The 16,804-nt window shown below is 49.0% G+C and overlaps 1 protein-coding gene across 2 annotated transcripts in view; it reads right to left on the reverse strand.

Moving 5' to 3' along the window:
- Positions 1-16,804, reverse strand: part of LOC142007543 (uncharacterized) — a 34,105-nt gene that overhangs the window by 13,597 nt on the left and 3,704 nt on the right. The window contains exons 2-9 of one of the 2 annotated variants that reach the window (XM_074984219.1): positions 14,422-14,622; positions 13,742-13,863; positions 12,795-12,887; positions 11,643-11,740; positions 9,100-9,251; positions 8,031-8,123; positions 4,399-4,533; positions 2,019-2,179 (exon numbers count right to left, since the gene is read on the reverse strand). In XM_074984219.1, coding sequence (XP_074840320.1) covers positions 2,019-2,179; positions 4,399-4,533; positions 8,031-8,123; positions 9,100-9,244 — 534 coding nt within the window. In that variant the 5' untranslated portion in view covers positions 9,245-9,251; positions 11,643-11,740; positions 12,795-12,887; positions 13,742-13,863; positions 14,422-14,622. Of the gene's footprint in view, positions 1-2,018; positions 2,180-4,398; positions 4,534-4,972; positions 5,022-8,030; positions 8,124-9,099; positions 9,252-11,642; positions 11,741-12,794; positions 12,888-13,741; positions 13,864-14,421; positions 14,623-16,804 lie in introns of those variants that run through there. The other variant, XM_074984221.1, reaches the window with a different exon arrangement.

Here is a 16,804-nt window from a genome sequence, read left to right on the forward strand (position 1 = left end):
TGAATCGGCTACCAATGTGAAAATCGTTTGAGAGGAGTTGACTTTTACACAAATGAGATCCAAACCAGGAGGTGCATTCGGCAGAGCAGTGCTGGGATAGCTAACCAATGCCCCAGCAGCAAAGCTCCCCTCAAGCACATGGAGGGGAGGGCTGGCACAGAAGTTTGGATCCAATCTATTGGTTCATTGCTAGTTTGTAAGAGACTTGACAAAGTACAAAACACAGCCAAGTTACGGTTTGCAGAACAGCGTGGAGACCTGTGTATGGAACCACCAGCTGCACTGCAGCAGAACTGAATATGCTCAGATGTGACTTTTGGGAGTAGAGACCAAATCAGTCGCTTATCCTGCAGCTCACTAATCACTATCACAGGCTGGCCAGGACTCTAGGCAGAGTCAGCTCAGCTAAGAGTACCACAGACACACAGAGTTTTCAGGAGTCAGGTGACTTCAGGCGAGCTTGGCGAGAACTGTGCTGATATCCCACGAAACATGCAGATTTTAGACACAAAAGAGTTTTTAGGTACGGCAGAGAATCAGACTGGGTCTCCAGTCCAACCTCAGTCACACACAGAAGGTAATCAGGTGATTAATCCTCTTCCTAAAGAGAACGTTATTAACTAAGCAGACAACTCCAGAGCACAGCACTCTTTAAAATCCCATTCAGAAATTGAAGTCAAACCTCTGACCGCTGGCCTGGTAGCACAGCAGAGGGCCTGGGTTGCGAGCAACATCCTGGTATAGGCTGAGCAAGTGCAAAAAGACTCTGTTGGAAAAATGACACAAGGATGCCAGCCCCTCTCTGGAGGCTCCTGCATTTTCGTGCAGGGAAGCACTTTTGTGTCAGGGTTAGAGCTGAGCCTCTGTGGAGACAGGACAAATCCAGGGCTGGTTTATAGCACTGCAGGGTGGCCACACTCTGGAAAGTATCTTCCACTGAGTCTTTGGGCATTACTGTGAGACAGGTAATAAACAATAACACTCTGAAATAATAACCAGCACTTCTTTCTTCTTTATCACCTGGAGAAAGGCCAGACTGCAAGTGACTTAAGGAGCTCCCTCCAAGTACCTTAGTCAAATGACTCAAGAGGGAGATGGATTCCAGCCTTCCTCCTGGCTGCTTGCTCGGTTACCAGTGTGGACACAAAGAAGAGAAGACTGTCAGTGTTTAGGGCTTGCAGCACTAGCGACTGGACAGAAAATTTAAATAAAATCCATCAGCCTGTAAACAACACACACATTATCTCCTCCCTCCGAGCTGGAGGCCTGCATGGCTCTCACCTCTCCAGATCTTGCTGCAGTGACAGTCTCTCCTCCTGAGGATTTGCTGCCTTGGCCACTTCTGGCATCATGTGCCAATCTGATCACAGCTGAGTTTACACCATGCCCCTACTCTGCTTTTTGTCACACTAGTCACTCCAGCAGCGGGCTGCTTCCATTGCAGGGAGTGAATGCAAGAGCTGAACTGATGCAACTGATCAGAGGCTAAATAAAGCACAAGAGATTCCCACACAATGCCCCAGACAGCTTGCCAGGCCATGAGGCAGCTACATGGGATGCAGAAGTGTTTCCGGGCTTGAGCTAAAAGTCTCCAGAGGCTTTTTGGATGAGTTAAGTGCCCTCCAACTGGGCTGGCTACAAGGCCACTCGAGGCCCCCGAGATGTTTAGCTGCTGTAACAGGAGAGCAGCGTGAGAACCACGGAACTCGACAAAGTACAGCTCTCCTGGCTAGCTGGCTCGGGGGGCCTGTGCTCTAGGAGGCTTCTTAAGGTACCATTTCAGCAGCAAGCACAGGCACAGGCCAAGGCTATAGATCCCTACAGCTAATCTACATACAACGTTATGCAGCCAGGAAGCCCAGTCAGAGTCTGACAGTAAGACCACTCCCAACTCGGCACGTGGGCACGGGGAGTCGGCCTCAGCAGTGCCCTGTGCTGTGCTGAATTGGGAACTGCCACGTAAAGCTACCCAAGGCTTCGGGCAGCCTCCATGCAAGTGGGCACAGAAGGTCCGTTACCTCTTTCAGTTCCTCTTCACGCTCCACTTCAGAGCCCTCAGCCCATTTCCTTCCTGCTCCTCCCAGTGGAGGGGGAGAGTTCCTCTTCTCAAGCCCAGAGCTCTGCTTGTTCCCTCCGCCTTCAGGGCCCTGGGGAAGCTGGCTCTGGTTTGCAGAGGAGCCTAGACATGAATTCCACCAAAGAGGAGTGTTAGTTGGATACAAAGTAATGCACTTTGGAAAATATAATCCCAACTCTACATATAAAGTGATGGGGTCTGACTTAGCTGTTACCACTCAGGAAAGAGATCTTGGAGTCATTGTGGATAGTTCTCTGAAGACATCCACTCAGTGTGCAGCGGTAGTCAAAAAAGCAGACAAAATTTTGGGAATCATTAAGAAAGGAATAGATAATAAGACAGAAAATGTTATATTACCTTTATATAAATCCATGGTACGTCCACATCTGGAATACTGTGCACAGATGTGGTCGTCCCATCTCAAAAAAGATATATGCGAATTGGAAAAGGTTCAGAAAAGGGCAACAAAAGTTATTAGGCGGTACGGAGCGTCTGCCGTATGAAGAGAGATTAATAAGACTGGGACTTTATAGATTGGAAAAACGATGATTAAGGGGGGATAGGATAGAGGTCTATAAAATCATGACTGGTGTGGAATTGTTATTTACTCCTTCTCACAAGACGAGAATTAGGGGTCACCAAATGAAGTTAATAGGCAGCAGGTTTAAAATAAACAATAGAAAATATTGTTTCACACAACGCACAGTTAACCTGTGGAACTCCTTGCTGGGGAATGTTGTGAAGACAAAGACTATAGTAGAGTTTAGAAAAGAACTACGTACATTCATGGGGGATGGGTCCATCAATGGCTACTAGCTAGGATGGGCAGGAGGGTGTTTCTAGCCTCTGTTTGCAACAGGCTGGAAATGGGTGACAGGGAACTGATCACTTGATGATTCCCTGTTCTGTTCATTCCCTCTGGGGCACCTGGCATCAGCCACTGTCGGAAGACAGGACACTGGGCTTGATGGGCCTATGGTCTGACCCAGTGTGGCGGTTCTTGTGCTCTTATGTGGCCACGAATGAAGTCTGGGCTTCAGCAGGTGGGCCCTCCTGGTTTGTTTATTCTTTGTTCTCTTTGGAAAAAGAAATACAGACGAGCCAGCAGCTTCTCCCTAAGAAACAAGTGGCTGTGTCAGGAATCAGATTTCACAGCAGCTGGGAGCTCAGCCAGCCTTCCACTCCACCAGCAGCACCAGGATCACCACCCACTTCCTTTGGCATCACCACGGTCTGTCAGCTGCTGTCTGTGGACACAGATTGCCTGTCACCACATGCCAGCTAGCTCCCTGTAACCCGCTGAGATCATAGCGTCGACCTGCTGCATACAGCTCAGGAGTTCTCCAGCTAAATCACGCACCTCTGACCTTTCTGCTTCTCAAACGCAGCCCTCTTTCAGCATCAGCAGGGACAAAGCTGCTCTCTCTCAGCTGGTGACAGCAGGTTTCTCCTCACTTTTGCCCAAGCCCACTGTTTCTCCGGCCCCTTTGCTCTTCCTGCCTTCTTTCATGCTGCGTCTAACATGTGAACTCCCTGGCCCCCTACCCAAGGCAATCACTAACTTCACCCAAATCAAATCCCTCCTCAGCGCTCACTTCTTCTGGCAAAGCTAACCTAAGCAAAACATGTTATCACGCACCTTGTGTAGTGTGCCAGTCGCAGAGAAGAGACAGAACTAGAGGCTGGACACAGATAGGCTTTGCTGTTCCCTTGACTCTATAGCTTCCAGACTATGACACAGGTTGTGCTTCTGGGTGTCACCACACCCCTCCTGATAGCCTGGCCTGGCCCACGCAGTCACAGAAAGACCTGCTACCTAGTCTAGAGGCATCCAAAAATCCTCCAGTCACCTAAGGCCTTTCGCAGCTGACTGGCTTGGTCTGTACGCCACTTGGGGCAAAGAACGCATCCTGCACAGAGATGCTGAGGCACTTCAAACATCTTTGGAGCAGGTCAGTGTGTAGAAGAGTCTTCCAACACAGAACCAACCATTGAATTCGGGTCCTGTCTGGAATGTGCTAGGTGCTGTCCAACCACACAATCTCTTCCCAGAAGAACTTACGATCTAATAATACCTGGCACTTATAAAGCTAGGCCAGTAGCATCAGGCCCATTTTGCAGATTGGGCAAATGTGGCAGAGAGGTGAAGTGACCTGCCCTGGAGCTCACAGGGAGCCAGCAGCTAAGTCGTGTACAGAATCAGGGAGCCATGGCTCCCAGCCCCACTCATGTACTAAATACAAATGGACGCAGTCAGCGGCAACATACAGAACGCGTGGCCTTTTCCCACTCAGTGACTGTGCCTGGCCTCTGCACGTTACCTTCTGTTTGTGTGCTCTTGGCACGGGGCTGCATCCGCCTCTGACTTTTGATCTCAGATGTAGCCTCAGAATTGTCACACTCCTCTCTTCTGTCGCTTGGTGCTCCAGCCAGCTTAGCCAATGGCGGTGGATCTCCTGGTGGAAAGTAAACAGTACCAGCTCTCTTTGTGTGAGGCAAGAAAGAGGCAGAGACAACTGGCGGGATAAGAAAGGAAGTGGTGGATGGAATTTTGTCCAAGTTCTACCAAGGACCAGATCCACCTCTTACAAACATAGGGGATGGCATCAGACCGAAAACCAACCATCTTTCACCATGAGGCGGTCACCTACTAGTCAGACATTATGACGCTGCAGCTGTTCACTCCTCCTTTTAGTGCCAAGGATCCCGTCAGCCATTCCCTCCCTCCCTTGGAGTAATTCAGCTCGCCGAGACTTTTCGAGGTGGGTTTCCATCCTGACCCACAGGCACTGCCTGGGCAAGGAGGACATGTCTAGTTCTCAGGACTGTTCCTCACATATCAAACCCTCCACCCCCATCATCAGATTCTCTGTATTCTGATTGCCACTAGATGACCTATGCATCTTTCTGAGCCTGAGGAGATGCTCGCAGAGGCAGCCGGACAGCAAAGGGCACTGTCAACGTTCATGAACTAAGCCATTCACCTTCCCCACCCCCTCTGAGCCAGCTCCTTCACTGATGTCTCTCTTTTTCCACTCTTCAGACCCAGGAAGTCCCCTGCCCACACATACACAACTTTACCTGGTTCTCTATTTCATATCTGGTTTCTGCTGCCTGATGCAATTGGCCAGGTGCCCATGCACGAGGCCTGGGAAAGGGTCAGCATGCAGTCATTCCAAAACTGAGATGCCGCTAGGATATCAAGTGGCTAGTTCACTGTATCAGCCATTCTGTGCCAATCTCAACTTCTCTATGATTTTGAAACTCAGGCAGGAGGATCACTGATAGCTTGTGGCTGTCTGTGGACAATTCCTGAGTGTGATGTTACTGGGTTTTAAAAATAATTATGAAACCATTTCTGTGATCACTGTAACAGGCTTGCACTAAATCTTGTGCCAGGTGGGCCAAGTGAGGTGTCTAATGAAAGCTGGTAACGCCTGTAATCCGTTAATGCTACTTGAATATCGGTGCCATGTTTAATAGTAACAGAGAGATAGCCGTGTTAGTTTATATTCTATCAAAACAAAAAAGCAGGCCAGTAGCACTTTAAAGACTAGCAAAATAATTTATTAGGTGATGAGCTTTCATGCCATGTTTGTATGTAAAGTTACAGATGTTGGCTTTCTACCTGAACTAGAAATGTTTCAGAGCTGAGATTCACAACGGAATATGTGATCACCTCCCCAGTCAGGTGACATGGGCTGAACCAAGGGACAGAGGCCCAGATGTTGAATCCATATTTGATGGCAATTGATTGAGGTTGGTCATCTGGGATGCAGCCAATGGCAGAATGCCACGACGGGCCCATATCAGGTGATCCTCCACTGCCTGTGTGAAGAAGGAAGGGTTCCTCCTGCACTCCCCCACACAAGGAACTCTATAAAGATGTCTCTGGCAGTGACCATCTTGTTCTTCAGACCTCATGAACTAAGCCAGGTGGATTGGAGGCCCATCCCTTAGAAAGATGAATTTTCAGAGCCCCTCAGGAAAGCAGCACAGAACATCGCTGGCCTGCATCAATAGCTTTAATTGATGTATGTATGTATCACTTTAACAATTCTTCCCTCTCGCCCGATTCTTTCTTTCTTTGTTAATAAACCTTTAGCGTTTAGAATCTAAGGGACTGGCCCAGCGTAGTGTTTTGGATCAGATTTAAGTATCTATTGACCTGGGGATGTGGCTGGTCCCTTTGGGGCCTGGAAGAATCTGTGTGGATTTGGTGAAATAGCTTCCCACCTGAGTAGGACGGTGGCTGGTTTGAGCATTTGGAGCAACTGGAGAACCTGTGAGTTTGCTAGTGGGGCTTCTGGCTGGGTGTTTTTTGGCTGGCTTGGTTTGCCTTATTGAGAAGGAAATTCCAGCCTGGGCTGTAAGTGGCCCAATTTTAAGCAATTTACCCAAAGTTGGTTCTCTCAGCTTGGCCCAGAACCCTCATAATATCACACTGAATCTACTGGATTTTCAGAGAAAGCAGAAAACTCTTTCCCTACATTGTCTTACTCATACCGTAAAACCACTGGGTCTATTTGCTCTTGCTCCAGAGATGACAGCAGTGGAGCAACTGGAGTTTAGAGTTTGATTAATCTCTCATTTTAATACGGTTTGCCACAGAGTCCAGCCGACTGAAAGCGCCTGTCCAGAAAATCAGAGCTGGAATAGTTTTACCCAGAACAGGGGAAAGACTACAAAGCCTGGTTCTCGTTTCTTGGAGAAGGCCTTCCGGCAGAACCATCCCTTAAATCAGAGGTGGAGAACCTCTGGCCCACAGTCCAGATCAGCCTGCAAATTGCCTGGATCTGGCCCCCAAGGCTCGGGGCTCCCTTCCCCAGCATCCGACCCACGGTGAGTGCAGGGTATGGAGCCCCGAGCCTTGCGGGCTGGACTCAGGGCAAGCCAGAGCTGGACCTGGCCCACAGGTTCTGCCTGGTGAGGGCAGGAAGTGGTACTGGGGTCTGCGGCCGCCGCTCCTCCTCCTGCTCCCCCGGCTGGGAGAACGGAAGCACAGTGCTACCTGGAGAGGCTTCCCCTGCTGCTCTGATTGGCAGGAATTCCAGCCAACCAGAGCAGCAGAAGGGGTGGTGCCTGAGAGCAGTGGACGACAAGCCTCTCCAGGGAGCTTTGCATTGCTGTTCCCACAGCCTAGGGAGAGGTCGGTTACACTGCACAGAGGTAAAAGCCCTCCCAATCACCCAGACCCCCCACCCTGCTCCTGCATCCCCCTCCTGCCCAGATCTGCACCCTCAGGCTGTTCCTTCAGGGGGAGGGATACCACTCGCTTGCTAAACCTGGGGTTGGGAGCCCAATCCTTGAGGGGCCATGTAGGGGTCTGAGGCAAATAGATTAAAAAAATATCTGTGAGGGATGGTGCTTGGTCCTACCAAAAGGGCAGGGGACTGGACTCAGTGACCTCCTGAGGTCCCTTCCAGTTCTGGATGTGATGTGTATCTCCCTCCCACCCCAGCCCACTCCTGTACCCTCCCTCCTGCCAAGGCCCCTCACCTCCCACTTGCTCCTGAACTCCCCACCACCACTGCTCCCAGCCCTGACCTCCCACCCAGAGCCCCTAACCCACTTCTGCACCTTGCCTGCCACCCAGACTACCCACATCCAGTTCCCTCCCCCCAGGCCCCGCCTTTGCTCCCTAGCCGCTCGCTTCCACACACTGATCCCAGAAACCCCCATTTTTGGTCCTGGAAGACTTAACCTGGTCTGGGGAAGCCCAGGCCCTCAGTTCTCCCTTCTGCAGCCCCCTTCCTATGGGGCTGGAGTGTGAGAGGAGTGAGGTGTCTCAATCGGGGCCACATTAGTGAGGGGTTGGGGGGTGTACTACTTTTATGTGGCCCCTGACTGATTTTTCTGCAAGTGGCTCCTGACCCCAAAAAGGTTCCCCACCCCCCTCAAACAGTCAGGGCTCAGGGTGGGCATCTGGTTTTGCCTTGATGTTTTTATTTACCTTGAGCATGTTCTGTTGAGCTGGGCTGGTACACAAAGGCTCTCTGATCCTTCAAGGCACGTGGATGATCTCTAGCAACTTTGGGGTCTTGACCTAAGAGAAATTAAGGAAAACAGGCACGAGAAGGAACCTGTGAAATAGAGCCAGCCAGCCACAAAAAGGAACCTTAATCAAATAAAATCAAGTTTTTCTAAATCAAGAAGTTATGCTAGTCCTGGGCTCCCCAGGCACATGGCTCTTCTGTGTACCCCAGTCCCGGTCCACAGCCCTTCTGCTTCTCCATCCCTACACTGTTCTCCGAATGCATCTTACTGCTCCTCAGCTACAGCAGCCTCTATTCTTCTATTGCTGGTACAAACCAGCCAAGCTAGTTGAACTGTGCTAATCTGGTGGTGGTGTGGGAAAGTAAAGGAATTTACTCGAAGCTGAGGAGCTCACAGCCATCTAACAGTGCACTGAAGGTGGTGGCGGGGTTGTGTGTGTCTGATGCAGAAGTCGTCTGTAAAAGTACACATATGTGCTCTGTGCCAGCCCATCAGAATGGTGGGGAGCTGCTAAAATTCACAGATATACAATTTTTATTTTATAAAGAAACTGTCACCACCGGGGGGAGAGGGCAGAGCCAGAAGCACGCTGTGGGAAGTCAGGGGCAGGCCTGATGACTTCATAAGGTGTGTCTAGACTGGAGCTGAAGAGGAAGTTGCTAGCTTCCCTGCGCTGGCTGTGATGCACTAGCATGCAACAAGCACAAGTACCACCGCAGCAGCGTGAAGGGCTGGCTGCCTGAATATACACACAAAGGGCTTCAGATGGACAGCTAGCCCCAGCTGCAGTGTACGTGCAGAATCCCATCCAGTTCTTCAGCTCCCCCGTCAGGAAATAAGATGTACTGGGAAGTCAATGCCAAATGACCACAGAACAAGAAATCCATTTCCATGCCAGTCAGAATACAAGCCAATATTGATCAGCTGCCTTCACATCTGACAGATGAAATGGTTTCTTACAGTCCCAAACAGAACCTGAATGGTACCGTATGACGTCACTGTGAGGAGACGTCTGGGGATATTACCTATCAAAGCTCCCTTAAAGTCTTCAAATGGAGGGTTCTTCTGGTCCACTCTCCGGCTTGCCGACTTTCTCCTTGGGGTCTGACGATGGATCTCCCCCTCAGCAGAGGCTCTGGACACTTGTGATTGGGTGAAAGCAATACTCATCCACGAACTGCAGAGATTAAGGTCAAATTAGGAAAATAAAGGGCCACATGCATGCAGAAGTTTCTCTCCCTAGGGTTAAAATCCAAGCCTAAGTTATTTGTGATGAGGCCAACAACCCAGTCATAAAACCTGTGATCTCTTTACTCTATTTTGCATAGATTATGGAAATATTTGAACTGGAAGCGGGGAAAAATCAACTGTCTGGATTTTGTGTCTGTGTAATTCTAAGACCGTTGGTCAAACACTGCTAATCTGGACCCTAACATCTAATGTTCCTTCAAAGAGAAGCTCTCTGTATTTGGTGCTCTAATGCTTTTGTCCAGTGCGCACAGCAAGGATACAGACTGCTAGTTTGCCATGCAACATCTCCTGTGCCTTAGGGTGAAGCCCTTGCATCATCTCCATCTGATTCCCCCTCAGCCCCTTGAAAAACATTGAGTTTATGGCTGTGTTGGTTCTCCCTGCTCCCCAGAAGAGAACCGTTGATATAATTGGCCCTACAAATTTACCCTAATCATGAGTTCAGCTATAAATGTGGAGAAGCTAGAACTACTGCAGGAAATGAAACCACATACTATAGGGATATTCAAAACATGGTGAACCATGATAGGACATGTACCGTACAGGACAGTACAGGTACTGAAGGCTACGTGCTGGTCAGGGAAGACGGAAATAAAGATAAAGATGGTGGAGTGGAATTGTATATTAATTAGGAGGAAACTGTAAAGAAGTCAGAAGTGGTAGAATGGATAAGACTGAGTCTGTTGGGATCAAAATCTTCCTTTGGGAAAGAAAGCTGAGAGAGGTTCCTCTGGGATACTGCTGGGGTAGGCTACAGACCACCAGGATCTCATTCAGATATGGATAGACATCTTGTTAATATTTGTAATGAAATAACACTACCAGGAAATGAGTGTATCTGGGCTGTTAAGGTCTTCCATAACAAAATGGGAGGACACTATCCGGGTGGTCAAACACTGGAATAAGTTGCCAAGGGAGGTTGTGGAATCTCCATCGCTGGAGATATTTAAGAACAGGTTAGATAGATGTCTATCAGGGATGGTTTAGACAGTACTTGGTCCTGCCATTGGGGCAGGGGGCTGGACTCGATGGCCTCTACAGGTCCCTTCCAGTCCTAGTATTCTATGATTCTATGACAAGTGTTACTAATAAAAGCAGGGCCCAGAGTTTCTTGGCGGTGCTAGCTGACAGATGTCTTCACCAAACAGTCAGTGAACCAACAAGAGGAGATGCCATTTTAAATTTGGTATTGTTGAGTAGTGAGGACCTCACAGAGGAGCTGGTTATCGGGGACAACATAGGTTTGAGTGATCACAAGCCAATTCATTTTAAACTATTTGGAAGGATAACCAAATACAGATCAGCAACCAGAAGCCCTGCTTTGAAAGGAACAAACTTTAAAGCAGTTACGGGATTAGTTCGGGAAGTGGCTGGGATTGAAGAATTCAAGGATCTGAATGCAGCGGAGGCCTGGAGTTACTTTAAGACACGGCTGCAGAAACTTTGCCTGGATCTCACAAGGGGAAAAAATGTAGAGTAGGATTGCAGTGCAAGCATCTCAGACAGGGGATTAAGGAAAAGCAGAGTGCCTAAGATGAATGGAAAATAGGACAATTTGGCACTGACTTCGAGAGAGTTCCCACGAGCCACCCACTGAGCAGGTAGTTGTCAGGCCCCATCAGTCAGCTTCTCTCCCTCCCTCCCAGAGCCTCTTGCCTGTCTCCAATCAGCTGTTCAGCGGCAGGAGGAAATGAGGGGGGAGGGTGCATAGCAGGGGTGGGAGGAGATGAGGTGGGTGGAGCAGAGGTGGGAAGAGAAGGGATGGGGTGGAGCCTCAGGCGAGGGAGTGGAATGAGGGCAGGAAGATGCAGAGCAAGGGCGGAGCCTTTGGGAAGGGGTGGGGTCTCAGAGCAGGTAGCGCATTCCTGGACAAAGGTGAAAGTCGGAGCCTGTGTCCGAAAGCGTAGGGGTACTGTGAGAGCTGCTTAAATCAGGCAGAGTTGGACCCTGCATAGGAAACTAAAACCAAATGGCAAAGGCCCTAGTCTAGGGCCATATGAATAAAAAGAAAACAAGGAAAGAAGGGGACAGCTGAGAACTGAGGGTGGGGTGGAGACTGAAGATAATCTAGGCATGGTCCAACGGAGAAACAAACACTTTGCCTTACCTTTTTAGTAAGGCTACTGAAGAGCTGAGTGGCAGGGAAGAATTTAAGGCTGTGGAATGATGTTTGCCGTGGTACTAAGCAGGCTGTGGACTCTGTACACCAAACCCCAGCCCTCTTTTAAAAGAGTTTAATATTGACTAGTGAGTGGGCTGTGTTAATGTTTCTGGGCCCACACAGTCCACCTACTGTAATACAATAGAGAAGACCTACCCATCCTTCTGTGGAACTCCTGCTCCACTCTGCTGATGGCTTTGCTGCTTCTTACGGCCCTCCTCTTCTGGACTGCACAAGGCCTTGGTAGCACCAGCCTTGGGAAAGGTGCAGGACATTAGGGAATCTCTTAGAGTAATCGATATAAAATTGCCTTCTAAAGCAAGGCGTGTCCTCCTTCTCTTGAGCTATATGACAACATCCAAGGCACTGGCAATGGTTACAGGTGGGGAAAGAACATCTGTCTTGGGCCGCACAGGGAGTGCAAGCATTTACAAGACGTTCCACATATTACACATTTTAGACTCCACTCCGTCATCACATAAGGGCCAACTTTTGGCACCTGGAGCTCCTGCAGAGGCCCTAAATCTTTCTCAACACCACCCATCTCCTGGGACCAATGAAAGACTAATCTGGAGTGCACATTTTCCTAGGGTTTGGTGTCCTGTCCAACTTTAAGGGCCCTGGATAAAGGGGCTTCCATCACATCCTTGATGAGACTAGAATCCACCAGCTAGCCCATACCACTGCTCCAAAAGTACAAAATATTGATTTAATGACCTTAGGTGTCCATGGACCTTAGATTCCTGAGTTCTGCTTCTAGCTCACTGTAAAGCTAGAGCGAATGACTCCCTTCACCCTGCATTAATTCTGCAATCTATAAAATGGGCAGGACAGTCCTTATCTAGCTCATTGTATGTTGAGAGGTTTAGAGTTTTGAAAGTCTGAATTCACTGTGGCCAGGTTATCTCCCCTGAACAACACACCCAAACCCTCTCCAGGTCTCGCAGTCCGTGTACTATCACCACCCTTCCCTTTATTGGGGCCAATAGTTTTGGAGTTCCCTTTCTCTTCTTTCCCCACGTAAGCAAGTCACATCCAAATCCTACCACTTCTTTCTCCATAACCTCTCTATTTACACACCGCATGTCCATGCTTTTATTCCCCACACTGAGTTCTACAACTTCCTTTTTTCTGCCCTCCCTGCCACCTACTTCTCCTTCTCCAGTCCACAAAAGCTCACTGTGCTTTATGCCCCTGCTTCTTGAACGTCACTGAAGCAACCCCTTCCATTTAGAGCTCCAAGTAATTCATGATTGGGCTTTAACACTGAGCCCTAATTAAAGCCAAGCGCTACCACGAAAATCTTACCAAGAGTTCCGTCACTGCTAGCCCTCCATAAGACTCCTCCTCACAACTGGAAGAACGAGAACTGTCCCAAGGACTGCTCAGTGCATCAAAGTCCTGAAATACAGAAGGAGGCATCGAGGTCAGTGCCCACTCCCGTCAGGCTGTTACATTTTTATTTCCTAACATCTCCGTTCAGTTTCACCAGGATATGGTGTTCTGCAGCACTGTGCTGCTGTTGTAAACCGGTGGTAGCATGTTCCATCACAGAGGTAGCTGCATCTCAACATGTGGATGTCAGGCAGCAATTGCTGTTTTTATGGTCCATAAGATGCTTTGAAATGCTCCTGCGTGGAAACTGCCATAACAGATAGCAAAGACAGAACAGCGCAGTGACGGAGGCCTGAAAAGATATTAACCCTGCAATGTTCCAGAAGATTTTAGTCATTTCAAGTATGCTTTGCAAGGGTGGTAAGTACATTATACATTTCAAACCTTCACCAGAAGGGATTTTAACTAACAAATAAACAAGTTAATTAGCTTAAATATACATTACACATGGAAATAGAAGGTACAGAGTTGAAATGTGAAAACATGACTGACGTCTGTGATGTTTCATGCTTGTGAGTCTGGATTACATAGCTAGAAGGCTACATATGGCTTGCTAACTGTGTTTCATCTTTGCACCATACATGATGAAAGCTGCTGTCATTATGCACTATGTGAAATTGAAATCACCATGATAATGAATGAAAAGTGGAAGGAAGGTTTGTGGTTGGAGTCAGAAAAGCAGCTGCATTTACAAGGTTCCTTCTTACTCAACCAAGCTTCTCCTGTGGGTCTCTAAGTCACACAGTAGCTGCTCAATTTTCTAACACAAGCTGCTCTCCAAACTACAGCAATGCAGCGACAGCCAAGAGGTAGATTCTGACCTGCACCCCACATAAAGCTGTCAGCAGAGAGCAACGTACCTGTAAACTGAGCACTTGGGCAGCTGCCCAGGTAATACCCTGATGATTAGCAGAGCACCCAGAGTGGGCAGCGTATGTTTCTCCTGATGGTGCTCATCCACACTTAATAAAACGTATTCCGTCTGTGGATGGAAAAAATCACAGGGAACACTCTCTGAGAGCCTGTCTGGGAGGGCCCATCCCCATGTACTTATTGAAAAATTTTCATATGAACGAGGAGGTCAGATACATGTCTACATTTGTGGAGCTGTTGCTCTGGTGACCAGGAGATCGCTGAGTGATGTTTGGTCACTGAGTCGATGGGATTTGTCATGAATTCTCACTTACGAGGGTGGGCCCCGTGGAGGCTGCCATCTTCACTACTAGTGAGGTCAGCAGCACAGGCACACAGGGGTGACACGTGAGGCGGGTAACACGAAAGGTCACATGGCCCTGCCCCAACACACTATGGGTGGGAGGGGCAAGGGGCCAGCAACTGACGGGGCCAGAGCCTAAGCTCTTCTAACCATACTGCCCAGCACTCTCCCACGCCTCTGGTCATACTAGCTGGGAGAGGAGAGAGGAGGAGACACTGCCTAGGACATTCCCACCCCCATAATGGGATGGGGGCCCGGAAGGAACCCCGTAAGATTCACGGGGGACTGCTGAAGCCTGCAGGAGCAGGGCAGGGAGTTACGCACGCGGAAACAGGCATAATTTAGGCGGATTCCTGGTTGCTGGTCCGACACACGGGGCTCGGCTGGCTGCTGGCCGCACATCTGAGGTCCCAGCTTCATGCCTGGGGTTCCAGCTGCTGCGTGAGACTCTGCTGCCAGCCTCATTCCTGGAGCTTCACTGACGGTCCTGCACCGGCCTCCATCCTGGGTCCTTAGTGCCATGGGCTTGTTTAGTTTGGAAAAGAGAAGATTGAGGGGGGACATGATAGCAGGTTTCAGGTATCTAAAAGGGTGTCAGAAGGAGGAGGGAGAAAACTGGTTCTTCTTGGCCTCCGAGGATAGAACAAGAGGCAATGGGCTTAAACTGCAGCAAGGGAGGTTTAGGATGGACATTAAGAAAAAGTTCCTAACTGTCAGGGTGGTCAAACACTGCAATAAATTGCCTAGGGAGATTGTGGAATCTCCATCGCTGGAGATATTTAAGAACAGGTTAGATAAATGTCTGTCAGGGATGGTCTGGACAGTACTTGGTCCTGCCATGAGGGCAGGGGGCTGGACTCGATGACCTCTCAGGGTCGCTTCCAGTCCTAGCATTTTATGAGTCTATGATTTGGGTCCCCCTCTCCCAGGGATACGGACCTGCTGCTGGCTCCAGTGAGGCAGAACAGACAAATGGTGTCTGGATGCAGCCCATGGGAGCTCCAGCAGATTGGCCTGGCTGTTGGAGCTGGCGCTGCCTGCACCTTGCTGTTCCATCCTGCCAGCATGCAGCTGCCCAGTGCCCCAGATTTAATGGTGCCTTATGCAGCTACATATTCTTCTTATGCCTCAAGATGGGGGGAGAGATGAGAGCGGCAGCCCAGGAGAGAACATCCCATCACCACCAGATAATGAGATAGGGATGGGAGGGTATTGGAATAGGGTCGCCAGCTTTCCTGGACCATGCCACATTTGTGGCAATGGTGTCTGGTCTGAGTTGACGACCCTAGGTGGGGAGTGCGTATAGACGCCGGGCTAGGAGAGGCACAGGGATGTGTCATGTTGGGGGCGGGGGCAGTCATGTGGCTAGTGCCCCCTTCTCTTTCTCCCCAGCAGTCACCTGTACATGCACCTGTCTAGATTAGTTCCTGGGTTTGACCTTCCAGTCATATGGATCAACTCTGAACTAAATCCAAACCAACCATGGTAGATGTGACCATCTAAAGCACAAGGACTCCCCGGTGTGTGAGTGTAACTCCTCATGACAGACCATCAAACACATCACTGCCTACTGCTCAGTTTATAAATTGGAAGGAGGCATAACTGCAACACGTTCTGCTACTCCTGACACAGCCACTTGGCCTGATCAGCTTCACATGAAATTGTACGTGCTCCTGTGCCCCAACCATACAAGAGAAGGTCTAGATTTTCAGACCCCAGTGCGGACAGAAATTAAAAAAAAAATCTGTGACCAATTTACAAGCAAAGCAAATAGGGTCTGCTGTCACTGACTGAATTATAACAGCATTTGAGCCTCACTGGTACTAAGACGTTTCAGGGACAGTGCAGGGTGCTCAGCACCTTGCAAGATCAGGCTTTTAAGTTATCAGTGCCTGATGTGATGTGAGATGGTCAGAGCCATCATTCCAGTCCTCTAAAAGGAAAAGCCATAAGGCAAAGTAGTTTGGAGTCCTTGCGGACAACAGACAATTGTGCTTGCATGCCCCTTTATCACCAACCTCAGTTAACAGCAGCCGACACAGAGGAGGAAAATTATAGATGTGAACATACCTTGGGGTGCTTCAAGTGACCAACTGATAAGGTGTAAGCTGCCCAGAACCTGCTCCCCTCCCCCAGACATTCCTGCCTTGCAGAGAACACAACCAAGTCTGACGTTTGCTTGCTTGGAGTTGGCAGATATCAAAAGTTTACACTAAACACTCACCTATTCTCCTCTGAGAAGTCAGCAGGAGGCCACAGGTCAGTTAATGAGGAGCAGTCAGATATGTAGATATCATATTAATCATCCTTTAAGTATAAGAAAAGGGAGAAATCTAATGGTGTTTCCCTCACACTTTCCTTCTATTTTTACTGGAAAGAATGACAAGCTTGAGGGATCAGTCACGGAGAAGTAGCCATCTTATTTTCCAGATCTGAAGAAGTGGGTCTGTCCCACAAAAGCTCATCACCTGATCAATTATTTTGTTAGTCTTTAAAGTGCTACAGGACTGCTTTTTTGTTTTGTGATGCTTGAGGGAGAAAAGCAACACAGGCAGTCAAAGGCCAGAGGACAGCATTCACAAGAAAAGGTGCATAAGCACCTCAAGGATATGATTGCCGAGGACAGAGAAGGTCCATTTAAGGTGCCGAGGGAGCCTAACAAAGGGAATGGAATGAAGAAAAGGAAAACTGTCTTGAGTACCAGGAA

This window comes from Carettochelys insculpta, chromosome 1, assembly GCF_033958435.1.
Source record: "Carettochelys insculpta isolate YL-2023 chromosome 1, ASM3395843v1, whole genome shotgun sequence".
Classification (NCBI taxonomy): domain Eukaryota; kingdom Metazoa; phylum Chordata; order Testudines; family Carettochelyidae; genus Carettochelys; species Carettochelys insculpta.